Source organism: Dysidea avara, chromosome 10 (genome assembly GCF_963678975.1).
Source record: "Dysidea avara chromosome 10, odDysAvar1.4, whole genome shotgun sequence".
Lineage (NCBI taxonomy): Eukaryota > Metazoa > Porifera > Demospongiae > Dictyoceratida > Dysideidae > Dysidea > Dysidea avara.
In genome coordinates, this window is record NC_089281.1 from 2,376,239 (window position 1) to 2,402,651 (window position 26,413).

The window sequence follows — 26,413 nt, forward strand, 5'->3', positions numbered from 1 at the left end:
AATTTTTGTGGTTCAGATATAGCTCTCTCAATAGTGAAAATATCTCAGTTGCTCCACACCTTTAGTACATGTACTGTGTAAGTAGAGATTCATAACATGGACAATCCTCATTACAAGTTCAGTAGTCAACAGTATCAGCCTCAGTTTACAGAAATGTAACCTTCATGCAAATCTTTGCTAATACTGAAAAAATTCTCATACCTTGTCTTGATGCTTTGAAATAGTTAAACCTGGGCAACCATAGCGATGAAGTTTGGAATAAACTGGCTGCATGCCACTGTGATTTGATAACACTCACCCAATGTAAAATTGAAACTATCAAGATATTTCACGAGGAAGCAAAGTTGAGTTAGTGAGATAGTCTGGACTCATAACAAGGATTGCCCGTGCATAAAACTATTAATTCCTATGGAAAGACATCACCATTGCAAATCCCTACATTATCAGATGCCTACAAAATCCATGCAATCTTTTTATCCCACATCTTGAGAAATAATCGTTACTGCTACCTTAGTGGTGCACATGTTAAAAATAGATCAATCAGTTACGACCTCTTCTACTAGGTCAGACTCTTGCAGTGCAGCTGAATTCAGGAACTTGTGATTCACATCCATTGGTAAGGGCTTCCCACAGCAAAATCTGGCAATTTAGAGCATTGCTGTATATTATGTAGATTTAAATGTTGTCCCACGGTACCCTGAATTTTTGACAAGCTTTATTTAGACCAGTTGCAGTTGCTTAATGTGTTTCACTATGTGTTTCACTATGAAACTTTACCAGTACATAAAATTAGAAACATGGAGCTACTATATATAATATAGTAATACATATAACTTCTTGAAGTTTTAAAATCGTAATCACTGCTGGAAATTGATAATTACTCAAAATGGATGCTTACCATAAGGCAGGAAATTTTGCTCGAGAAAATTTGACATAATTAGTTTAGATTGTAAACTATAAATTCATAAATGCTCATAAGCACCTTTAAAAGTATGTGTTTAGATCTATAATTTCTCGATTTTTAAGGATGTTTATAGTAATTCACCAAAACTGCTGAAATGTAGATTCATCAAATTTTCTTGTCATATGGTATCTCTTTTCTGAGTCCCTGCTTTACAAATTTTGTTCCTGTTAGCTTGTGAAATCCTGGATCTTCCCCTGATTTAGAATGATGGTCTTTTAAAGTCTCATGTGTACCCATGTGTACTTGAGACGTATGAACTGTACAGGTAACTGATGATAACCTTGGTTTGTTAAAGCTTTCAGAACAAACTGATCGTACCATGATAACTCTGTTTTGGAATGAGAAAGCCCTTCTGAAGCAACAATAATTTGGCTAGATGAAAGTGGCCTTGGTACGTAAATTGGTCTGTTGTGACTGCTCTCTTTCAGTGTAGCTAGCTATCCATTCCTCAATAGATTTTAGTAACATCAAGAGTTAATACTCCACTATTATTAACTCTTGATAACATTTTTACTTTTCTTTTGACCAATTTACCTCACATTCTATGTATTTAGTAATACTGCGTTCTAACAGCTAGTACATCCAGTTGTATTTTTGAAACTAATACAGGTTAGGACTGTGATGGATGACCAGACCTCTGTGTATCTCCATGACAGGAGCAGTACTGTGCGGGATTTACCCTGGACACAGTAGGAATGGAGTCCTTGAAGATGGCTGTACCCAAGCAGTTACAAGTTATTATTGAATTTGATGGTAGAAACTTTCATCTCTGGTCAACTCGGAGTAGTAGCAGCAGTATTCTGGCACAGGAAGTCTCCGCCTGATAACTTTTATAGAAATTGTTGATTTAAAATGCTATTTGTCAACAATCACTGTATGTGTAAACAGCAGCCAAAGTGCACAACTTTTTACAACATAATTATCAAGTTTGGGCTTTTGTCTAGTTGTGCAAATTAATTAGAAACACTAATATGGCTTGAAACAAATTTGTACTACACATCAAAAGCACCTTGTTATTACTCACCAACTTTGTTCAGTGCTTTGTAGCTTGTTGCTAACTAACTGCAGCTGCCGAATTTGGTTGCTGTGGGAAAGACAAGTGACTTGTTGTTGCGTGACACCCAGTGCAAACAGTAAAGAGCGTTGCATCTGGAAGCTACAAGCGTTTGTAGTCAGATGGTGTTCAACCCGAAGAAGCGCTTGTTTCTTCGCGGGAAAACAAGCTGTGCAATTAAATATGCGTAATAAAGCATATTTTTGCCACTTGCGTTTCGACTGCTGTGTAGTGTGCTCAGTACAACCTTTAATCACCTAACCTATATGCATATAAGCAGATATTGGGATTTTAATCAATAAGGTGAAACAGAAAATGGGCCAAAGAAAGGAAAAAAAATCCTGGACCAACCCCATACAGGATTCAAACTGCAGGCCACCCAATGTCTAGTCAAGTGCCACGCTCAGGAGGGATGGAAGCACAGAAGACTGGGCCTGCAAATGTGCTCCCCACAAGCACATACAAATAACAAACAAAAGATACAAGGCAGCGTTTCAACGGTTTCAACGTTGATACAAGGACAATACACTAATACAAAAGCAATACAAGTAAACAGAAAAAAAGATAAAAGGACTATCTACAACACAAAAACCATCTAGCTATCTGTGTGTGTACAATTGTGCATGCATGTAGCTACAGCAGGTAAGTAACGTATAAGTGCATGCATTTTAAGTTATGTACATAAGCCAATCCACACAGTATTGGTGTATTTTGCCTCGTCACTATGATTCACTCCACCAAGTACAGCAACTTTATCATCAGCAATGTTAACAACTGTCAGTCCATCTCTTGTTGATGGAGTGTGATCGACTAATTCCCAATTGTGACTGGCATCGTTGAGCATATAAACATTTGTGGTGCAAGTATAATGTCTCAACTCTGATGTTTTAACTCCTCCGAACAACAGTATGTGTGTACCGAATACAGAAGCAGGAGCTGAACGACCCCATGGTGCATTTTTCACAGAATTCCATTGCAACTTGTGGCTTGACAGAGTATCCAAATGGGCAGTAAATACATGTGAGGAACACCTGCGATCTTCATCAAACCCCCCAAGCAAATAAATTGTGTTGTTCACAACAATTGACTGTAGCCAATACTGTGGTTGTGGTAAAATCTCACAAACAGACCACTGTCCAGTTTTACTGTCAAATAGTTCAGTAGAGGCCAGCACCTCTGCACCAACTTTACCTCCCACCATCAACAGCATTCCTTGATGACCAATTGCTGCAGCACAATATCTTGGCCTTTTCATTTTAGTGTACTTCTTCAACAGACCATTCTTTAAAGTGAATATTTGATTAGTGGGATCTCCTCTGTGATCAATCCCTCCAGCAATGATCAAACTGTTGTTAAGAGATGACATAGCAAAGTAGCAGTACAGAGTGCTAATGGAAGAGTCCCATGAATCATTGCTAACGTCGTAAACATCTATCTGATACAGAGGTTGAAGAAGAAGCATTTCTCCACCTCCTATGTATATCTTTCCATTAAGGAACACTGCAGTATGTGCTGAGTGACCCACTGGTGATGGAGCTCCTTCTTTCCACTTGATGTTTACTGATCTGGATGGGCCACTGACTGCACCTGACTCTTTTGTAATTTGATGTTGCTAAAGTATAACAACAATACAAGTAAAAGTTTATGTAATATAGTCAGCTATAAGATTTCATTTAATGTTATTATTTGTAAGGGTAAAATCTTTGAAAGGGAGATCACCCAGTAATTAGCTGTTGGTTAAATAAATTGCTGTAATAAGTGTGCCCATGCCTTACATGTAAAATTACCATGCCAAAGTCCCTTGTGTAAGGAATTTAGATATTTATGTAACTGTTGGCAATCACATAGATATTCTGTCATTGTGTTTCATTTTGCAATACGATAAAACAGAAACATTAACGTAATTGCTTTCAATATAATTCTATTACTGCACTGCTATAGAAACCCTATCAGTGTTGAGAATCATCAAATCAGTCGGTCAGTCAGTCAGTCAGAAAATTCCACTAAAGTTATAAATTAGGAGATATAGTTGGTGGAGGGCAGCTATTGTCAACAGGTAGTCATCTTTTCTGTTTTTTTGGTCTTTGGCTTGCATCTAGGCCATGGCATCACCAAACTACCCCCCCCCCCCCCCCCCCCCCCAATAATGGTGTCTCCTCCGTCCCTGGCCAAGGTACCATGATGGTATTGTGAGGCTGGTTTCTGGTCAATTTTTTGTGGAAAAGTACAAACCATCATGATCCTAACTTAAGTCTATTCCTGCAACACAATTAACACTGCTAAAAAAATGATTTAGTTTTCTATACTGCCTTGCTCAATATATTGGATGCTATATGAACCCAACAAAGACTCAAGATGTGACAATACAGAAAGATCATGATACATTCAAAACAACAGAGCAAAATTATTTGCATGTCTGACATACACGGTCTTTCTCTATATTGCATAGCCTAATATATATATTTATATTTTGAGGGGGGAAATTTTCGCTGATTTCATGGTTATCAGCAAAAATTTTATCCTTGAAATATTTAGACCTCCATATAGTCTAATACATTTTGGGAGTGTTTGCAAATCCACGAAACAATTATTTTTAGCAACATAGCTTAACCTAAAAAAATTGCCCCCCAAAATATTTAGGCAATACGGTACTTGTTGTCCAGTGGTTAACCCAGAACCAGGCAAGGGGGTCACAACGAGGAAGTTGGTACAAGAAAAAGGCAGAGGTTACTACCACAGAGCTACAGACATTTACAAAACTTTACATTATTTTTAAAAGGCAAAGATTAGGGCTGTACCAATACTGATATTATATCGATATCGGTACCAATATTACAAGTATCAGTACCAGTCAATTGCAAGTCTACAATACAGATATTTCACTAGAGTTACAAACACTACTAAAAGAAGTATAAGTACAATAAAAAGCAACATATTGGCTAAAGTGACTTAGTTGTCAATCGGTAAAGTTCTTAACTAGTATGGGTTGGCCTGGGTTCTAATATCAGGTTCTAATATCAGGTTGTGCAAGTTTTTTTTCTTTTGCACAACTTTTTTGGTGATCGATTTTTTTGTCCTGTGGTTTGTAAAACAGACAAGACTTTTTTGTAAACAGTCGTAAGTACTAACAAATAAAAGCAAGAGTTCATAATTATATTATGAACTCTTGATAAAAGTATTACATTGTTGAAAAGCATATGAATTGTAGTAATTAACACAGAGCCATAACGACCATGCTACATACTCTATTATGCTGTAAAGCATATCGGTTTGACTTTGAAGTATCAGCTGTGTATATGATATTGGTTCATTAGAAAACCTGTACAGGAAATAGACAATAAATGTATCGGCTGTAAATTGAGGTATTGGTATAGCCCTAGCGAAGATAGTTTGTGAGAATTGTACAGTACTTGTATTCCATTACACTCAGTCATGCTCTTCTTCACTTTTGATATTTTACAATGGACATTTTGCTCATTAGTAATTGATATTCAGAGCACTCATTTAGATGCAAAAATAATTTTATGATATGTCTGGCACCAGTATTTCCTTTGATGTGGTATAGGGAGGCTCACCAGTCATAAATTACCTAACAATGGTGAGACCACAACTAGAGTATGCATCTGCTGTCTGGGATCCCTACCACATTGGAGATATTTCAGAGTTAGAGAAAGTACAACGAAGAGCAGCGCGCTGGGTGTTGAATGACTATGGCAGATTCAGTTCAGTTTCTCTAATGTTGGATCAGCTGAAATGGCCTACATTACAAATTCGTCGGAAATTATCTAGGTTACAAATATTGCATAAGATACACTACCAACAGTTATCACTCCAAACTCCTCATTATTACTTACCAAAAACACGACCAACAAGACAATACCACCATCTTCACTATATTTTACCTACCTCATCCACCACGGCATACCAAAACAGCTATTTCTCAAGAACAATAAACGAGTGGAACATACTACCAACTGACACAATTGAAATTGCAGATACTGATCTATTTACAGCTAGACTCCAATCATATTATTGTACCTAATGTATTTGTTTATGTGATTCCTGAGCACACCAGCAGGGCTGACTGCTCAGTAAACAATAATAATAATAATAATAATAATAAAATTGTACTATAGTGCAAGGGAAACTTTAAAAAAAAATTATAAGTAAGAATCATAGAAATAAAATTAGTGAAACAAGGAAGGTCACCTATACCTGCAGCTATACTAGTGGATATTTAATTGCTAGGGATTAAATGTAGTAGCCTATACATTTGAATTAAAATTTGTAATCTTCCTTGTATTTGAAACATATATGGTGGTTGTAGCCAACTAACATGTTGCTGTTGTGAATCAGAAGTTGATGATGACTCTTGCTTGGCCAGCCATGAAATAACACTCTTCCCATCATGACCACTCATCTGACTACAAGATTCTTTAACTGTTTTAATGGTGATGGAAACTTCTTCCACTGATGGGCGTTGTTTAGGATTATCATCTAAACAAGATGTCACCAATGGTTTGAGATCTGTAGCACTGCCAATCATTTTTTGCAAGTACTGTTGACGACGTTGAACTTCTGAGAGCACAGTTTTATTGCCAGTCTCAGTATCAAACTTCACCCAGGATGCTGGCTGTGGCCACTGTTCAGTAATAGTAAACAGAACCACTCCACCATAGGAAAATACATCTAATGGTAGACCATATACTGGCCGGTCAGCTAGTGATTCAGGAGGCATGAAATCTGTAGTACCTGGAGCTACAGTCATTGTCCATGATGATGTTGCTTGTACAGCTTTTGCAACACCCAGGTCACTAATTTTGGCTTCAAGGAAAGAGCTTAGTAGAATATTGTTTGGAGTGAGATCACGATGGACAATTGGGGGGTTCCTAGTATGAAGGTACCTTAGACCAAGGCACACTTCATGTAGTATATTTAGTTTGACATTGAGTGGAAGGTTGTTGTACTTCTCCACCAGCTGTCTTAGGCTATACTTCATCTTTTCCATTATCATAACAGGTATTGTACCCATTGTAGGATAGTACACTCCTATTATTATGATACATGAGGGAATAAAGCTTACACACACACACAACACACACACACACATACATTCAATATGCCAATTTAAAACAATAAGTTCTCAAAATTTTGAGGTTTTAAAAGCTGAGATTGAATTGTATCCCCATAACTTAAACCTCACCTGCACTTGTAGGAATTCTGTTACAAATACCTCAACCTCGGCTTCTCCTTGGCCTAACGGTATCCTAATCATGGTGGGGTTTACTATAACTTAACAATCACAGTAAATCCAGTGCTATGAACTGTGGGACAAAAATGTGACTATAAGCTGTACCTTTGATTGCTCTATTAGAATAGTTACTTGACTGTTCTATTGGAGAATCCAAAAGCAGTGGGAGGTAAAAGTAGTGTTGCTAAGGGTTTCATAACTATATCGGATGCTAGTCAAATGCAATTGTATGCGTGCTGCTGAATACATTGGTACAGTAAGACCTCGTTTATCCGGACCCCAAACATCCGGACACTTGGTTAACGGAACGGGTCTGAAGTACTGCACATGACTAATGGAAGTGGTTGTAAATTATCAGCTTGCCAGCTGGAGGGCAGCCATTCAAAGACATTGGCATGTAATTAGATGGTTTGATGATGGTTTGGTGGTAACCATTGGTTAATTTGTTGATAGCTTGGTGGTAACCACAGGCTAAACCCTATAGCAGACCTACTTGTATTGAAGTCTAAGTGCTCTTATTACAGTGTAGACCATTGAGTACCATCAGTATAGTGAATAAGTGACTGCATTTATGCATGCACTAATGGATGATTCAAAGTTACAGATTATCCAAAGTTATGAACAGGGCTTGGGCCCAACAGGTTCGGATAAACAAGGTCCTACTGTATATAGTGTTTTTGCTATGATAAATTGTTAATTTGTTAGTACAGCAATAATAGAGCTACAGCTCCACTGAGCTAAATTTCAAAGGGAGCTTCTATTGAAATCACAGAAACTCGCCCAGAACTGCAACCATCACCAACAATTTTTCCCACAATGAATATGCAAAAACTTTAATGAGTATATATGGTATGTCAATACTGTACCATAGTAGTCTGGCAGTGCCCACCCCTTTGCATGTAGCACTACATGTGAAGGGGCGGGCACCACCAGACTGGTACGGTAGTGAGATGTCTGTAGTGTTGTCTAGCCAGGTTAGCTATTACACATTAATTCCCCAAGATGAAGTTCTTACTGTTCAGAATATGTATCGTCTTCTCAGGCACTCGGTAGGCTGTACTTAGTCTGGTGGCGCCTGCCCCTTCGCATAGGGTCTGGTCTCACTCTAGCATTCAAAATTTGTAGTGTTACAGAAAACACCAATCAGATTGTGTTGTTGGTAATTACTAAATTCTTGTGGCATTTGTTTTGATGTTACAAATTTGATGGTATCACTCGTACAGCCACGGCCATTTCTTATCCACTACCCTGCCAAGGTTGTGTCATGTAGGCATGTACTGTAGGTATATCTGTGACTGCAGTCAGTCTTGACCTGCCGAAATTTCACTGTGACCTTTGAGTAAGTCTTTTCCAATCTTTGATCTGCGACATAGCAATGATTTTTGATTGTGGGCTGGAAATTTTGCCCTTGACCATTGATTTGACGAATTTGGTAGGCTTGACCCTTGAATTAGAGTTTGACTGCAGTCACAGATTTACCTACAGTGAGTGTCTGTGTCACCCCCTTGCCTGCTACATGCTAGTACCCCGCTACCAAGAGTTCATAATGTTACTAACTACTGTTCAGTTACTAACTAATGCATTCAGTAAACACACCCAGAAACTGGACAATGAAAGGATGACGAAGTGCACTCCAGATCTGACACTCCCGAAGGAAATTTTCTCTGATCTTTGAAAGTTCATCACCTTTGGAATACTCGAGCAGAAGTGAATGAATTTCCTTTGCAGCACAAAGAGTCCCTTCATAGTCAACTTCAAAAACTCTACCGTAAGCACCTCTACCGATTTCCTCCCCCGTTGAATTAACTCGGTAAAGAATTAAACTGTCAGCGACACTCGGTGCACTCATTTTGACTCGAATAGTGTTGTGGCTATATAGTCTCGCTTCGCACAGAGCTTATCGATTGGAAGCTAAGTTACAGGCGCTTAACTTATAGATAATTTCCTAAGGTAAGTGCACCTAACTCCGGACAGTTTTTGCTTTCGGTGCTCTATCTCCGCCATGCAAGCGAATTTCTCAATCCTTAAAATATGGTGATAAAGCCTATCCTATGGTGCATCAGTCCTGCAAGTTTCATTAAAATATCTCCATCCGTCGAGGAGCTGCACTCCAATATTCAACTATGTGTAAATTTCGCGCATGCTCCTAACTCCGGACACTTTTTATCACGCCTGATACAGCACTTCAGAAGTTAATTTCGAATTTTAAACACCGCCACGTTAAACGTACATCTATTTCCCACCTCATACTCGATTTTGAGAGTCATAGTACCTTTCGTTGCCGAGTTATGAGTATTTCAAATCTAGGTGTATTTACGCAAATATTTATGTAGCTCCAATGAAACTGGCTCTTACAAAATCGTCCATAGTAAGTGTTTGGCTGATTGTTTGCAAACGAAACTTGGTACAGTGGTAGGTCATATTTGTCCCTCTGCACTGTATGAAAATCAGCCAGATAGCTCTTTGAGTTTGGGAATAAACAGCGATTATCGAAGAATTTTTGATAATTTTGCCACACACGGCAATAAATAATTACCTCGTTTGGAAAATCTAGCAGGCCTTTTAAGCTGATTTTAGGATTACAACATCATTGTATATGAAGCATTAATCACCTAAAATTTCAAGTAAATGCTGTAGATAGTTTTGGAGATATGACGCCAAACATTGGAAGTGTCTGGAGTTAGGAACTGTCCGGAATTAGGCGCACTTACCTTATCGATAAGCGCCGTGCGAGTCGTCCTCGTGGCAACGTGTATATAAGTAGTCAGTAGTCTAAGAACAGAACAGTTATCTATGCTTTTTATGCTGGCATATTTGTAGAGAGCCATTGCCTTACATATCTCAATAGTTTTCCTTAGGGTAGCTATCATACCGGTACTGGCAGTACAGTGAAACCTGTGTATTAAGGCGGACACCTTGGGACCGGCCAAAGTGTCCTGATTATCAAGGTGTCCTGATTTTCCAGGTCAGTTTACATGCTAAGGGATACTTTGGGACCATTACCAAGTGTCCAGATTATGCAGTTCTTATTTTCAAGTGCTGCAGTAGTCTCGCGTGCCAGACGGTTTGTGTGGGGGCGGCAAATAAACAATTTACCGCCCCCACACAAACTGTCTGGCACGCGAGACTAGTGCTGCAGCACATGTTGCTGTCAGACCCGAGGTCAGACCTTCAGTGCTGGCCACTGTAAAGTGCTAATAATAATAATATTAACTGAGGTTCCACTGTAGCCCACTGGGGATAATTATATAGCTACATAATTTCTTTTCTTTTGTTGGTTGAATAGCCACACACTTGATTATATGTATGAGCTACTGCACTGAGATATCTTGCCAAATCCAGAGTTAAAGCAATATCATATATGCATGTGTAATACAAAGAAATACTCTTCTGTGAGGTTGTACACAGAAATTAAAGGCAAGGGGTAGCTAACCGCCCACGTAAACTTCTAAATTGTGTACGAGAGTCCCAATATTAAAGTATTTCTGTATTATTTCAATAAATATTTCATGGATTTATAATTGGATTTCTCAGATAGTGTACAAGAGTCCCAGTTTGTGAGCTACCTCTTGCAGAAAGGTGATGAACTACATGAAGAGCTTGAGGTTATCTATATAATATACAGGAGGAAAGTAGTATTGTGCTAAAAGACACTGTGAAAGTCCTTGGCCCCTTTATGGTTGTTTTTTTGATTGTCATGTGACTCCAATTCCTCACACTATATATACAGCTACAATCAGCCAAGCCTATATGTTCAAACATGTGTAACTGGACATGTATGTATAGTTGTTTGCTTAACGGCAATACAGTAGATACTGACCTTGATGAATCATATTGATATGCTATACACAAAGTTTTAGTATAGTAGCTTTCTTGTATATATGTCACTAGAGGACAGTGATTAGTAACTAATCTATAGAGTGATCAGCTGCTGTATTCTGATCCGTTGTTGCAAGCATTGAACAATAAATGTGGACAGGTCATGCACAACTCCATCCTCTTCCGTTGTCGAGTCCATTGTCTATACTTACTTCAATTTCCTCAGTTTTTTGTGCTCTTCAATAGTCTGCACAGTAACAACAATAATAACACTAATAAAATAGCAAATAAACTTGTTATCTTCAGGGAGTTTATATATGCATGGAATTGGCATGCTATCTAAGCACAAAAAGGGGCTATGCACACATAGCTAAAAATTAACAGTAAGTGGCTCGGGTAGCTGGGTACATCCAATCTCCAGCTGCTGACAAATTCTGAATGCTGGAAGGTTAAAACTTTACCTACCGTTATCTATGTCCGTGCAGCAAATGTCACGATCTCTTGCCACCATCAAACTTTCAAACACTATAGCTAAGTTATAATTAGTTAAAGTAATTATAATGTATGTATAACTTGTGTTTTAGGCTGCAAGCACCAGTTGCTTGCAGACCCTTGGCATACTTGCCATAAAGTAATAATAAAATAAATAAATTTACCTACAATCAAAGCCATTCTGTAGTCTCAGCAGTGTAAGAAATGTAATGTTTGAGCTAGCTAATAGTAGCTATACAATCAAAATTACTTTTGTATGTTTGATCAGATGCTCCAGACAATTTTGTGTGGGTTTGCCCCTACCAAGTTTGATGCAATAGCTTACGTAATTAAGGGCCCTTTACATGTAACTTACAATACACTGCTGAGTATTTTTTGTTAGGTTTATGAAAACTGTCCTGCATTCAGACTGTTTCACTGGAAACTTATAGAATTCACAATTTCATTACTAAAACAGTTGTACACACAGTTCCAGATCATAGATGTACTATAATATATTAGATCATAGATGTACTATAAATATATAATAATTGTTAATAAATCCTTAGTACATTAGTTCACTCATGTGGTAAATTTTTTATCCCATTGCTTCTCTTCCATCCTCTTCTTACGCAAAGCTGCAGCTTGTTTCTGCATTATGTTAATGAAGATAATATAACCACACCACATATTTTATTACTACCATGATCACTTACCTGATGTTCAAAGGACTCTACTAACTTATCAACTTTTTTATTCAACTTCTCAATCTCTTTCAGAGCCTCATCTGAAGCAGTTGTAATGCATTTTGCATCATGCAGAGGAAAGAAATCAACTTCATCACTTTCAATCTGACCAATGCATATAATCATTATTACCAAACAATCAAATCTCACCAAGTTATACACATAGCACTCTATAGCAGTGTGGTCATTGACATCAATCCTCTTCAAGTGCAAGTAGTAGTAGATGTAGTCCCACATGCAGTGCTCATATTTGACATGATGGTCAAATGTCTGTTGACGTACATATAAGGTAACACTAAGACAATAACAGGTAGCTTACTGTTTTAGTTTTCCTTTCAAACTCAACACTCGGATAACCACAAATAAAGCAATATGCTTTCTTGTCTTCTTCTATATGCCACTGTTATGGATAATGATGTCACAATGTAACTATGTATACCACCAACTATATTACCCTTTGATCTCGTAGCTCAGTGAATGTATCCACTATGACAGCAAACACAATGGCCATACCAATACTGGCTACAATAATGAAATATGTCACATCATAGAAAATAACACGAAATGCAGCACTCTCAAATTTTTGTGGCAAATCCGCAGCCTGTAACAGAATTGTAATTTAGCTGGGTCATTAGAATGTTTACTTACCAAACTGATGGGATCTGGAAGGCCATATCTTAGTACAGTGATGAAACACTGTGCAAGGGAACTGCAAAATAGAACATTATTGCTGTCACGGTTGTCAAACTCATTGGCAAGAAATGCAAATGTGCCCTCAGCATAAATAAACAATATAATCAAACCAAGTGTGCCAATCCATAGTAATGCACCAACTATAACAAATACCCAGTACATGACAGAGGATAACACACTTCAATACTTTACCATGTTTTGTAACAGACTTTAGTACTCTCTTTAATATATCATTGTCAATCACAATATGTAGTAAGCACAGACAATAGAAGTATCCATAATATCGTAATGATAACACTGAGCACATCACGAATACCTAAATCAACACAATGATTATGCAACTTCAATGACAAGGATGCTTACTATGTGGTATATAGGTCTTACACCAAACACTGGCTCATCTGAATAGCTGTGTTCTCTTACTACCTGAGGTTTATGCAGATATTTGTAAACCTTATTTCGAAGCCTGCAAACAGTCAAACATAACATAGGGTATATACAGTTAAATGCGTACCAATAGAAAAACATCTGGTAGAACAAAGTTGGATGCTTTGATGAGTACATAAGAAATTAACATAGATATACTCATTATTAAATGAATAGTCCCACAGTAATACAACACATGGTTAAAGAACCAGTGATCATTATCACTCTCTGGCTTAGTGGGAGTATCCACTGTACATAACGTGTGGTCACAATCATTAGGTGTAAAACTTCCTACAGGCACGTGGTTGTTGTAACAGGATGTTTGCAAACAGTAATCATTTAGCTCTGATTTGTTGCCTGGCCAGCTTGTGTTATGTGCTGAATTGTAGTCCCTGGATATTCAATTATGAACAACAAAGGTATCAAAAATGTAGTGGGATGTACTCACTGTTTTAGTTGCACATCACTCCATGCAATCAAAAGTAATAAATTCATCAGCAAAGTCCAGACCATGAGTATCTGGTTTCTCCGATGTCTATTCCATTAATAAGACAGTTAAGCAAAATATAAAGTTTATTAACTTACAGGTAGGTTATGAACAGCTTAGTGTACCAGTATTTCTGTAGATGAGCCTGATGATGCAGCGTGCATCAAATAAGTAACAATGCATGCAATTATTGAATGCTCTTACCAAATGATTAATTTCCTTCTCTACTGCCTTCATCCATTTTAAAAAATCCTGAACTTTTTCTTCAGTAGAATCACGGTTTACTTTATATTTCACTATTTCTTGTGTTATTGCTGATATTTTATCCTAACATAATGACAGTAAGAGTATTAATGTACTATATACAGCACAAGTGTCTATCCACGATTGCACGAATGATATAAGCACATGTACTCGGCACCTAATTTAAGGACAATGTGTTATATAATTTGTATAAAATTAAAGCAATTTATATATGATTCAAGTTATATAAAAAGGTGGTACTTTCTCTCAAAAATACTTCTGTGCTAGAGCTTCCCATTGGTGAAGTGCTATACCATCCCCTTTTCATTCGATCATCAAGGGCCTCCATTACCAGCATCATGATTACCATTCTTATTTCAGTTGTGAAACAATGCTGTGGGTAACTTTTAAGCAGATTTTCTAGAGTTACCTCTGATCATGCTTCACATAAGGATGCACACAAACACATGCACAATCCACAAACAAACTCAAATTAGCTTCATTTCATGAGTATGACTAAGTCACTTTGCACATAGTACAGACATTCACTTACTGTGCAAATCTGGAATGTTTGGATCATCATGTCTATACACTTGCCGGACAGCTAATGTTGAATATTCTGAGCTACACACAAAAAAGAACAGCCATATAATCTAAAGAAAAGGCTGCAAGCAGTTCTGTGACATTTTTTAAGAGCTTCAATTTGCTACCTTTGTAGCCAATACTGCATAGTGGTTTTTTTCAAAAGAAAATACTCTTATGGAACATTAAACAACAACACACAAAAGAATTTAAGAAATATACTACTGAGTGGGCTAAAATATGTATCTTCTCTTCTTGGCTTCTGTTTGCACTGTTATCAGCATGCCATGTCCATTAAGGGAGTGATAGCCTCAAATGTTGTCAATCATATTATATTGAAGATGAAAAGAGTCAAGAAGAAAGAGAAAATTTAAAAAAACTTTGTATCTTCTATTAGAGTGGTTGAATGTTCTGTAAGAGCACTTGGACTTAAGTATAGCGAGTAGGGCCATGGCCAATAGGTAGGTCAACGGATCTCAAGTTGAGCTCGGCTCTGTGATCATGAGCTGTTAGTGGAGTCTTTCAGTCATAGATAGTCCATGTTTAGGCTTTTAGTCTGCACTTTGGACTTCTTGTAGGTCAATCCTAGGCTAGAGTCAGTGATTTGCACTGATCATAATGATGAGAAGGGGCAGTTCCCCTCAATGGAGAACAGTTCCTCACACCTTTTCAGTTGCTCAGAAGCTAAGTATACAGCAACCATTTTAGTCAACTTACTTTGCCTTATTAGTTATGCAAAAATGGAATACTACATGAATCAGTATTAGGAGTGAAACAGATCAAGATACTCTAATAGAGCAGTCACCTAACTACTCTAATAGAACATTTAGCAGAACCACAGAAACTTTAATATATATGCATTAAGTATTAACAGATGTATATCTATACATAACAAGTGCATAAGCCATCTATCTGATGCCTAATAAGGCAAAATACACTGTTAGTTTCTCATCAGCCACTTCCTTGATTTTCATGTGAGCAGGGGGTCATTTTTCATTATTCATCATGACAGGTTATCTGTCACTACAGGGATTAAAGCCTAGGCATTCCAGCCTGATTTATAAATTTTGGAAAAATGGACTTTTATGTGCTCAATAGATAGAGTAGTGATTGCCGATCTCAGAAATATGTGATACAGTCTGGGAAAACCAATCTTATCGCCCATGTCAGCAGTTTCAATTTTTCACCAAGAACACAAAGCTACAAGAATAAATTATCTAATTTCACAATCAAAATCAGCTAGACTTGAGTGATCTGGTTTTGCTTGCTGCTTTTCCCAAGCCCTGTGGCAATCCATATGTGCGGTGTGGGGCCTTAATGGAGCTCTGATCAGCTTGGGGATGGCTGTATGTGGCTGTACAGCTCTGTGGTGTTGAATAAACACCTCTGCTGTTAATGTACTTTTATTTTAGCCAGTTGTGAGACCTGAAATGGCCCATAACGTGGCCTAGTTCATCCCTACGCCTTCCTTTTCAATTTTTTGAATAGCCTCTTGCCCTTCTTCTGGGCCCCTACCTCCCTCCCATTTTGGAGCTCACCTGATACAGTCAACCTCGGTTTAAAACTATCTAAAATGGCAGGAAACTTAGTTGTTGGCTACTTGCACAGTGGATGCTCTGGAAATTATAAAATGTGTGAAAATTTGGTACACATAGCTTCAACCATTGGAGAACTACAACACACTAAATACTTAAAACCGGCATTTCTCAATACTTTAAATACGCGATAAGACCAGTTTTTCCAGACTGGGTCACATATATAGTTTGTTGGGTTGGGTACATGTAATGAGAGTAACTTCAGGGTCTATTGGATCTCAGTGGTCTTTACATGCTTTGTGGTGAGCAAATATGTTTCACCTACTGCACACTTGTCAATACAATGGTGCATACCCATAGGCAAGTGGCTATCTCAAGTAAGTAAAAAGATCAAGTTAACAACTTATAAAAGTAAACAACTAAAGTGGAGGTGTCACAATGATGCAACAATACCTAAGGTGGAGTTGTGGATTCAATTATGGTATTGTTATACAGACTTTGAAATGGTTCATACTTTTGAGTTAGTGACACAACTATCAGAGAACTGTTATGTGGCTGAAAATTGCTAACCCGAGCAACTACGCACTTTAAAGTAAGCACCAGTGACTGACTACCTTCCATACATCAGTATGTTTTTTAACACTTTCAAGTATTCTTCAAACATTACATTACAAGGCTTTAATACGACACAAAACTCACTTAGATGTAACGTGCATGATACAACTAAGATTTCCATGATGATCAGCATGTGGACAAACCCCAAAACGATTTTCATTCCCATTGGAGCTCAGATGATGGAGCAATCCTAAGTGAAACGGTGTTGTTATTTTGTACCAGGGTTCTATTGGGGAATATATAGAGAAGTTTTTTATTAAAAAATCTCGGATACTGGAATGCCTACTTAAAGCTTAGGCGACTCCAAATAAATTCTCAGTTTCCCATCCACCACCCATACCTGGTTACTGTCAGCTCTAAATATTCCATTATTCCGTATTCTTCCAGTTATTCCTGCATACTGTACAGGCTCAGTAAATTTATCTTGTAACAGTGTCAGCAGTCAGTTATTAAGTTGGCACAAATTCATGCCATGTTATAAGCTCTATGCTGATCTTCCTAGCTACCAGACAAGAGTTAGTGCCCAAGTACTATTCCACCTTATATCACATCTACTCTAAGCAGACCGGATCTTATGTTAGTTTCTACAGATTCCATAATGCTATTAGAGCTCTCTGTGGTTACTAATACTCTGCATCACTTTTAGCTGCAAGGAATCGTAAAGAAGATCGCTATGGTTCTTGACCTTCAACATGCCGGATTTCCAGTTGATCTTGTGACAAATGAAGTTGGTTGTCTAGGACATTTAAGCCAGTGATTGTCACAAAGCTTAGCAATGTATGCCTACTTCAGCAGGCAGCTCGTGTTGCAATCTCCTGTTCATACTGACATACAGGATATTTAACTGTTGGGCTTCAGCATCATGGGATATTGTCAATCTGTTGAAATGTTGATAGCTATGCCATGTATAATTATAAGTAGCTACGATTTGCTTGTTTATTTTTTTGTCTTGCCAGGGCTCCACTTATTATTACCTTTTTAGTAACTTGGTAACCCTGAGCCTCCTTACCCCTTGTAATTATATTGTACATGTAATTGTCAAATCATCATGACATTTATCTCTCGTTTGTGATCATTTGCCTGGCACAACCATAAATGAAAAAAAACTACATAAAAGCATGCGTAAGCTTGCACCTTCATTTTCAGTTGCAAAAGTGGCCATAATAATTTGACAATTACATGTCCAATAATTACAAGGGGTGAGGCTCAGGGTTACCAAGTTACTATAATAACTGGAGAACTGGGAAGGCAAAAAATAAACAAAAGCTGTCAATCTTGTAATGGAATAATGGAAATGGCAGGGTCAGAGGAGGAAAATTGAATTGGTCAGGTCATTGTATATGTTGAATTTTCTACTATATACATGGTGTTGCCAATGAGAGAGTAGTTGCTGCACAGTGTGCGAAGCACATTCTAGGTGTGTGGGGGGTCTGGGGGCATGCCCCCCCACAGGAAATGTTTAAAAATTAGAGAGTCAGATATGTAATTTTAGTGATATTTTACTACTAGCTAGCTAAATATGCTCAAGCCTATCTGTTGCTCCTCAGACTATCTATACCATATGGCTCAGTGTACATTTAGTTATAGCAATTAGAAGTGCAGGGGGTCTGGGGGTGCAACCCCCAGGAGCTGCAGAGCTTTTGCAATTTAAAGGCTTGAAAATGCCTTAAAATTGATGCTAATTTTTAAAGTAAAACTAGCGAGCAACTTGTAACTTTTTCCCCAAATTTCACAGGGAACCCATGCAGCATGGCACCTTTATAGAATAGCATATAATCAATTTATTATTTACAACTAGGCAGCTAGCTGTATACAGTGAATTTACACAGCTACAAAAATGCAGTATACTACTACTATACTGGTTTGTATGCAATGAAGTGAATGGATCATCACGTAAATATACTGGTGGACAGTCACGAGACCAATCATTATTCAAAAATGGCGCAATGTGGGGTGAGACTCTGACTGAGAGTTTGCTCAGTATCTCGACAGGATAAGTGCGTAGTTGAAGAGGAGTGATTTCTACTCAAAATCTCATCCAGATGGCCGCCATATAATGTATGGCTGGGTGTACAGCTTCTGCTGCGGAATGAGGTGCCTAGCTAGTTTGTCACTGCTGGCCCTTCGCCCAATAAAAGAAACCAAGAGTGACAAACCAAGAAATGCTATTGATTATTTTATGAAGATTGAATTGCGATATAAGTGTGCTGGTTTAGACAAAGAAGGAACCTGCCGTACATGTGATAAATTAATGCCAGCTGTTAATGTGATACGTAGAACCCACAATTATTTCTGTACAAAACGATGCAAATGTTATGCTGTACTGTAAGGTAATTGGAAGTATTGTATGTGTAGTTTTGTGCTTTAGTTAGGCTGAGAAACTATAGGTAACTACTCGTGCCATGCATTTTCAACAACATCTATAAAATGTATGTGCAGATATTACCATCCAGAGATTGCATGGGAGTAATGTAGTTCAAGCTGGTCAGCTACATAGTTGGTCCAGCTCTAGATGATTATTGGTCCGGCTCAGGCCTGACCAACCGGACCATCTCCTCCGGCCTTGAATGAACTGCCTGCCCACATGCAAATATGCCTGAGTCCCGCGGCCCAGGATGGGAAACAGAGAATATATTTGGAGTGGCGCTTATATTTGCCTTTCTGGAGCAACGTTTGTCCTTTTGTGGACAAAAATCATCATCATGCTAGGGCGGAGAACAGTATACTTTATAGTGTTGCCATTTAGAAAGTATTACAGCAGTAATGAACTAGTGTCAATTATAGCAGTAATGAATTTAGAGGTGGCAGGTGGCGTGGGCAGCCCTGTCACCTCGAAATTCATTACTGGTATAATACTTTCTAAATGGCACCACTTTGGCATCCCAGCATGATGATGATTTGATCTGTCGATTCATTGTTTTAACTCCACACAATCGGCTGAGCCGTGTACCAACCCATCCTGGTTCATTGTACGATATAGACAATTGTTAAGTATTGTGGTTACATGCCCTGTCTGGTGAGGTTATGCATCACCGTTCAGCTGTGCTTGATGATAATGCCAGAGTGGATATCAGAGCATCTGGTTTTTGGAGGTGCTTACATCATCGCACCTTTTTTGAAGTTCGCATTTTTAATTCTTTTGCAGCCTCCAATCGGTCTACCACCTTGGCTACCACTTTTCGTAGGCATGAGGCTGAGAAGCATTGTGCATGCTTATGAGGAACGTATACGTGAAGTAGAGCATGGCAGCTTTACCCCATTAGTTTTTTCCTCCTCGGAAAGCAGCCACTACCACCTATAAGCATTTGGCTCAATTACTCAGTGAGAAGTGGAGTTCCCCATATTCATTGGTGATGGGCTGGCTCCGTTGCAGTTTGGGGTTCTCCTTGCTTCGCTCCTCCATCATGTACATCCGTGGTTCTCGATCACGGTCTAAGCGGCGTCCTGGTGTGCCCCCGGCAATAGATCTCGCCGCTGCAGAGGGGCATCTACCAGTTCACTAACATTCTCTGGGCTTCTGTAGGTTCTTTTAGGTGTCTTTTCTGTAGGCAAATTCTTTCTTTTTCCCTTTTTATGTTTTTCTTCTAGCTTGTTTTCCATAGAGACGTGTGGATGGAAGGGAGTGCCATTAAGGCCGGAGGGGGAAAAAAAGTATTGTGGTTTGCACATACTTGTATATTAAATCATATAGACTCTACTAAAGTGTGCCACTTGAAGTGTGCAGTGCACAGCACTTACCTGGATGGCTCAGAAAACACGTAGCCGCTGTTCCCGCCTAGATCAGTAGCGTCATAATAGAGAAATATGACATCTCCAAAATGCAAAACTTGTTGCTGCTTTTGTTGTTCTGAAACAGCCATGACATTGACACAACTACGCGCAACTACGGTACTATATGGAAATTTGGGTGTGTCTATTTTTACTTCCGAATCACGAGATACCAGAAGCCCTCAAAGGTAAATCACGTGATTGTTTCAGGGGACGTTTAGCGAAAAAATGACTAGTGCTCAAGTTGTTGACAATTTAATTCTGGTTGGAGTAAACCCGACAGGCAGAGAGGAAATTGGTAGAGGTGCTTACGGTAGAGTTTTTGAGGTCGACTACGAAGGAACTCTTTGTGCTGCAAAAGAGATACATACACTATTAGTACAAGATGCGCTAGATGATGAACTCGAAAAGATCAAGGACGACTTCCTAAGGGAGTGTCAGATTTGGAGCACTCTTCGCCATCCTTCCATCGTCCAGTTTCTAGGTTTGATTAGATTTAATACTGAGCTGAAAGCCCAAGTTAATTTGATTACTTCTTTCTCACCAAGTGGCCACAAAATTTGGTATTTTGCAGAGCTAGAAAGGTGAAGCCAAAATATACCAAATCATTGGCCGAGGCCTAGGTAAAATGAAATTTGGAGGCTCATCCTTAATTGGCAGAAAACAAGTGTACATAAGAGTGCTGGTCACTGTAAAGTGTTAATAATAATAAGTAGATGCAAATTGTTAGAAGTGCTTAGTGCTTACCACAACACAGTATTATGGCTGCATAGAAGGAAGTGTGAATGAAACTGACTGTTTGAATAGCGTTGTAACACAAATTGTTAGGCCAGGCCAAGTTGATTGACAGTTTATCGTCCAGGATATTTGAAAAAGTCATGCGGGCGGGAGGTCATTTTTCATATTTCATAATTTTTTAACATGGACAAACATTTTAAAAGTATAGCTTCACACAGTTGCTAGCTACTTTAACAATGATTGCAGAGCTTATTTGATTACGTCACTGTTAATACTTAGCTATTCGTTTATGCAATCTCTCTTTAGAAATCCATTATAATTTTATTGAAGGTACTAACGAGTCCAGGCTGGGGATAATCGTCACGTTTGGTGCACACACCATGTTTTAATATACAAAAACGAGTTCGGAAGCGTAAGCAATGATTATCACGTGAGAAATAATGAATTATGAAATTATTGCTCTATTCCTAAAAACCCATGCGGGCGGTGACGATAAACTGTGAATTAATTTGGCCTGGCCTTAGTCTAAAAGTATGCAAGACATCTCCCCATGGCAATGACCTCATGACATCTCCCCAATTAATCACTTACATACTGATTAAGTAATTAATCAGTACATAAGTGCTAATTAATCTGTAAATTTTCATAGAGATTATGAAGTTTTGGGTTTCTCTGGTCACCCTAAAAAAAAGCCTCACAATACCTTCATGGGACCTTGGAGGCATAACTGAGTGTTTTTAGTACGACCTGAAACATTTCCAATACATTGCTACAATTTTTTGTTTACAAAAATACTATTCTGTGGAATTTTTTACTACTGACTGACTGCCTGATGCCTTCAGACAAGCATAAGTCAATAACAGCTAAGGCTATAGGCTTGAATTTTTAGCTTTGTAGCAAGTAACCAAAAGTAAACTTTTTGTAACAGTAATTCGATAGCTAAATTCTATACTTCGTTTAATGATATCCCTTGCAGTAATGATGTATTTGTTGTTACCAGGTGTGTACTATCCAAAAATGGCTTCAATACCTGTTATTATAATGGAGAAGATGAAATACAGTCTGAGACAGCTGGTGGATATGTATGACAATATTCCACTGCATGTTAAACTGTCCAAACTAGATGAAGTGTGCCTTGGTCTAAGGTACCTCCATACCAGGAACCCACCAATTGTACACCGTGACCTCACTCCTAACAACATATTACTAAGCTCTTTTCTTGAAGCCAAAATTACAGACCTTGGTGTTGCACAGGTCCTGCACACAACAACATCACGATCCATGACTAAAGCACCTGGTACAAGGCATTTCATGCCTCCTGAATCAGTAGCTGACCACCCAGTCTATGGTCTACCACTAGATGTGTTTTCTTATGGTGGAGTGGTCCTGTTTGTTACTACTGAACTGTGGCCTGAACCAACAGAATGGGTACAGTTTGATCCTGAGACCGGCAATAAAAATGTGCTTACAGAAGTACAGCGTCGTCAGCGCTACTTGGATAAAATGACTGGATATACTGCAGATCTCAAACCATTAGTGATATCTTGTTTGGGTGATATTCCTAAGAAGCGTCCATTAGTGAAAGATGTATCCATGGCCATTAGGAGAGTTAAAGAGTCCTACAGTCAGATGGGTGGTCATGATGGGAAAAGTGTCATGGAATGGCTTACTGAAGTACAGCTGCATTCATCATCATTTTCATCTGCATCACATTCACCACAGCAACTATCACAGGTTAGTTAGCTACTAAACCAATTGTTATTATTAGTAACAACATAAGATCTTTCTGTTAATAAGGACATGTACAGTCTCACCAATACTCTGCCATAACCACAGTCAATGAGCAGGAATTTCATATTCAAAGTAGTTGGTTATGTTTTAAGATTCTCTGTTAGTGAAGTTACTGGTGATAGAGTCACCTTGCCTGCTAAGTTGAACTATTCATTCAAGATGGAAAGCCTAGGGGGATAGCATTTTGACGTAATCCGTATTTGTAGAGTAATTCTTGTCAAATTGAGGGCATCTGCATTGCTGATAATACAATTTCTATTTGCTACTGTTTAACTCCATAACTATTTACGTATAATAATAGTAATTCATACATAGATTTTGAGCTCTTAGTACTAGCTACAATGTCATCATAATTGCCCTATGATACTAAAACTTGAATGACATAGAAAGTAGACTTGGCAGATGAGAATAGGATATTTGGATCATCATAGTATTAGACCTGCAGCATTTACCTAACTGTGTATTATACAACTAGAGCAATACTACTTTGATCTGTCTAGCAATATCCATACAGTTACCATATCTGTTCTATGTTATGATAGAACTATACTGAGTCCAGTGTTTGAAACACATTAGGCAGGATGTGTAAATGATGTTGTTGTTGCCATAGGAAGCTCCTTCAACTGCAAAACTGCAGAAAATGGTGACGAGTTTAAAAGAGGAAAACAGTGCTTTGAAGGATGAGATAGCACAGTTGACAGCTAAAAACAAGGTGTGCACTTCAGTGTGATCAAGGGGTGTGGTCACTTTTCTGCAGTGATGTATTGTGGTCAGTTTTTGATGGCAAAACCAGTGATTTATAATTCAGCTATATTATTAAGAGGGGGTGGTTGCTGTGCTTCGTTTCTGTAATGAATCAATCATAAGTGTAAGTATCAATCTACTCTTATAGTAAAAAAAAATTATGGGAAATAGATATCACCAAAAAACAAAAGTAACAAGATAACAAGCCAGCATGTAGACACACACAGATCTCTATTTGGGCTCAATCGATGTGGTTTTTTTGTGATTGACTGATCAATGCAAAATTCAATACAAAAAATTAAGGACTTAATTGGGACGTGACACTATGCAATTTATGGCTGGATATTTCAAAATGAGAGCACCCCAGTTTACTTTGAGGTGTTTCTGCTGTATCAGTATTCTTATCAAATGATATGCTATTACAGTAATTAAGTATTCAGCTGTGAGCATAAAATACATTTTTTAAATTTTCCTGATAAAATTCATTAAGTTTAAGTACCACATCATACAGTATGCATTGGTAGTACTGTATAGAAGTGATCCCCTAAAGCGAATGGTGTGACTCTCGCACATAGCAGTTAGTATTTGCATGTGTTTTTTTAAAAATGTTTTTCCCTCACACCCTTTTGTGCTTAATGTGAGGATGGGAATATTTTGTTGTCTTACTGTTGTTTGTAGTTTGTATCAGTCCTTTTGTCACTATACCTTTGAATTGATGTAAAAGTTTAAGTAATGTACGTTTGTATATTGATACCAGATGTTGAAAGACATGCAGAGTAAACCAGGGAACATGCAATGGAAAGAGGGATCCCCTGCACCAGTGGGTCAGTCAGCACATACAGCTGTATTCCTTGATGGAAAGATCTATATCGGAGGTGGAGAGAAGAGCTATTTAGTGCCACTCTACCAGATAGATGTTTATAGTGTTAGCAATGATTCATGGAGTTCTTCTATTGCAACTGAGAACTGCTTCTTTGCTTTGACATCTCTTAACAACCGTTTGCTCATTGTTGGTGGAAAAAATCACAATGGCAAGGTTACTAATAAGATCTTTACAATGAGCAATAATCTGTTGAAGAAGTTCACTATAATGAAACGACCAAGATGTTGTGCAACGGCCGTTGGTCACCAAATGGTGCTGTTAATTGTAGGTGGAAAAGTTGGTGTAGAGGTATTGTCCTCTGTTGAACTATTTGATAGTGCCACTGAACAATGGTATATTTGTGACAACTTACCACGGCCACATTACTGGTTACAATCTGTTGTAGTCAACAATACTGTGTACGTTTTGGGGGGCTTTGATGAGCATGGTCACTATTCTTCATTAGTGTATACCACTATGCTGAACATTCCATCAATGCATAAACTGAAATGGGGCTTTGAAAAGGATACACCATGGTATCGTTCAGCCCCTGCTGCAGTGTTTGGTACACATATACTATTATTTGGAGGAGTTAAATCAACAAAGAAAGGTTATGTATGTAGCAATGACGCATACATGCTCAACATGGCCAATCACAGCTGGGAACAAGTTGGCTACACACCGTTAGGAACAGATGCACCCTCTGTGGTCAACATAGCTGATGATAAAGTAGTTATTATTGGGGGAGTGATTTATGATGGAATGACTTCTGAGATTTATAGTAGTACTGTATGGATCGGGTTATGTCTGTAGTGTGTATGTATTTTTAGCATACAGAGCGTACGTATATTTGCCAATTGCAATTTATTGTCTTCTTGATTTTATTACTCATTATAAATGATAATCCTAAGGACATACTTTCCTCGTTGTTTCCTGTCACGACCTACATAGAGTTTTAGGCAGCTAGCTATAGCTACATGCATGCACATTAACAATTAATTATTTGATATAAGGCAACACTGCTTGAAGTTTCTTAGTTTACTAGAGTGGTATATCCCCAGTATATGGAACAGTTCATTGTTTGTTATTTTAGTAGTTTTTCAGTAAACCTGCATTCACTGATGTTTACTGAGAGTTTAAAACTTAGTAAAACAATTATGTTCCATATACTTAAAGTTACTGACATTTTACTATCAGTACAACAACAGTAAAGCATCTTAACAAATTAGTAAACTAAGAACCTTCAAGCAGTGCAATGTGCAACAGTGATGGGATAAAGAGCCATAGTGTGGAGTTTAACATAACAAAGGTAACTGGGGAGATTGGGGCTTCCCCACTTCTGTTTGACAGAGTACACATATCGATCCTTTGCAATTATAAGAATGAGATATATACTCTAATACATCAGTAATAATATAGCTGATAATCATACAGTCATATACACTGCATGACATACACATTTTTATTTGCTGATGTTACTGTATCTGGCTATAGGGACAGGAAATAAAACAAGCAATAATATAAAGTGGAACCTCTCTAACAAACTCCCTGAATTAAGGACACAATAGAGAAAATACCTCCATAATAAGGACAAACATTTTGGTCCAACAGATCTGGTTAGTAC

The 26,413-nt window shown here is 38.1% G+C and overlaps 3 protein-coding genes across 3 annotated transcripts; 1 reads left to right on the forward strand and 2 right to left on the reverse strand.

The window, feature by feature from the left end:
• Nucleotides 1–2,508: 2,508 nt before the first annotated feature.
• On the reverse strand, nucleotides 2,509–9,166 carry LOC136236216 (receptor-interacting serine/threonine-protein kinase 2-like). Its single transcript, XM_066026339.1, has 3 exons — nucleotides 8,866–9,166; nucleotides 6,355–7,067; nucleotides 2,509–3,630 (listed from the first exon to the last, which is right to left on the reverse strand). Exons 1-3 carry the CDS (start codon nucleotides 9,116–9,118, stop codon nucleotides 2,692–2,694), a joined length of 1,905 nt encoding a protein of 634 aa, XP_065882411.1. The 5' UTR covers nucleotides 9,119–9,166; the 3' UTR covers nucleotides 2,509–2,691.
• Nucleotides 9,167–12,023: 2,857 nt separating this feature from the next.
• LOC136268710 (inositol 1,4,5-trisphosphate receptor type 3-like) lies at nucleotides 12,024–20,773 on the reverse strand. Its single transcript, XM_066064153.1, has 14 exons — nucleotides 20,625–20,773; nucleotides 14,708–14,778; nucleotides 14,116–14,238; nucleotides 14,010–14,056; nucleotides 13,873–13,959; nucleotides 13,513–13,816; nucleotides 13,362–13,464; nucleotides 13,191–13,314; nucleotides 12,954–13,138; nucleotides 12,760–12,906; nucleotides 12,625–12,705; nucleotides 12,456–12,575; nucleotides 12,276–12,410; nucleotides 12,024–12,210 (listed from the first exon to the last, which is right to left on the reverse strand). The coding sequence occupies exons 6-14, from the start codon at nucleotides 13,560–13,562 to the stop codon at nucleotides 12,142–12,144; spliced, it is 1,014 nt and encodes a 337-aa protein (XP_065920225.1). The 5' UTR covers nucleotides 13,563–13,816; nucleotides 13,873–13,959; nucleotides 14,010–14,056; nucleotides 14,116–14,238; nucleotides 14,708–14,778; nucleotides 20,625–20,773; the 3' UTR covers nucleotides 12,024–12,141.
• A 91-nt stretch (nucleotides 20,774–20,864) lies between these two features.
• Nucleotides 20,865–25,699, forward strand: LOC136236899 (uncharacterized). The gene is made up of 4 exons (XM_066027129.1): nucleotides 20,865–21,138; nucleotides 22,393–23,126; nucleotides 23,794–23,895; nucleotides 24,685–25,699. The coding sequence occupies exons 1-4, from the start codon at nucleotides 20,883–20,885 to the stop codon at nucleotides 25,600–25,602; spliced, it is 2,010 nt and encodes a 669-aa protein (XP_065883201.1). The 5' UTR covers nucleotides 20,865–20,882; the 3' UTR covers nucleotides 25,603–25,699.
• Nucleotides 25,700–26,413: the final 714 nt, after the last annotated feature.

Bases quoted from the DNA above. Each gene is read 5' to 3' on its own strand.
- LOC136236216 (XM_066026339.1), bottom strand. From the start codon at position 9,118: ATGAGTGCACCGAGTGTCGCTGACAGTTTAATTCTTTACCGAGTTAAT. The intron at 7,068-8,865 runs GTGTGTTTACTG...TCATAATAATAG, and splicing joins TTTCATTGTCCAGTTTCTGG to GAGTGTACTATCCTACAATG. The intron at 3,631-6,354 runs GTTAGTTGGCTA...GTTATACTTTAG, and splicing joins CTGATTCACAACAGCAACAT to CAACATCAAATTACAAAAGA.
- LOC136268710 (XM_066064153.1), bottom strand. From the start codon at position 13,562: ATGTACTCATCAAAGCATCCAACTTTGTTCTACCAGATGTTTTTCTAT. The intron at 13,465-13,512 runs GTACGCATTTAA...GACTGTTTGCAG, and splicing joins TACCAGATGTTTTTCTATTG to GCTTCGAAATAAGGTTTACA. The intron at 12,411-12,455 runs GTGAGATTTGAT...TGCATTGGTCAG, and splicing joins AGTGCTATGTGTATAACTTG to ATTGAAAGTGATGAAGTTGA.
- LOC136236899 (XM_066027129.1), top strand. From the start codon at position 20,883: ATGACTAGTGCTCAAGTTGTTGACAATTTAATTCTGGTTGGAGTAAAC. The intron at 21,139-22,392 runs GTTTGATTAGAT...TGTTGTTACCAG, and splicing joins TTCCATCGTCCAGTTTCTAG to GTGTGTACTATCCAAAAATG. The intron at 23,127-23,793 runs GTTAGTTAGCTA...TTGTTGCCATAG, and splicing joins CACCACAGCAACTATCACAG to GAAGCTCCTTCAACTGCAAA.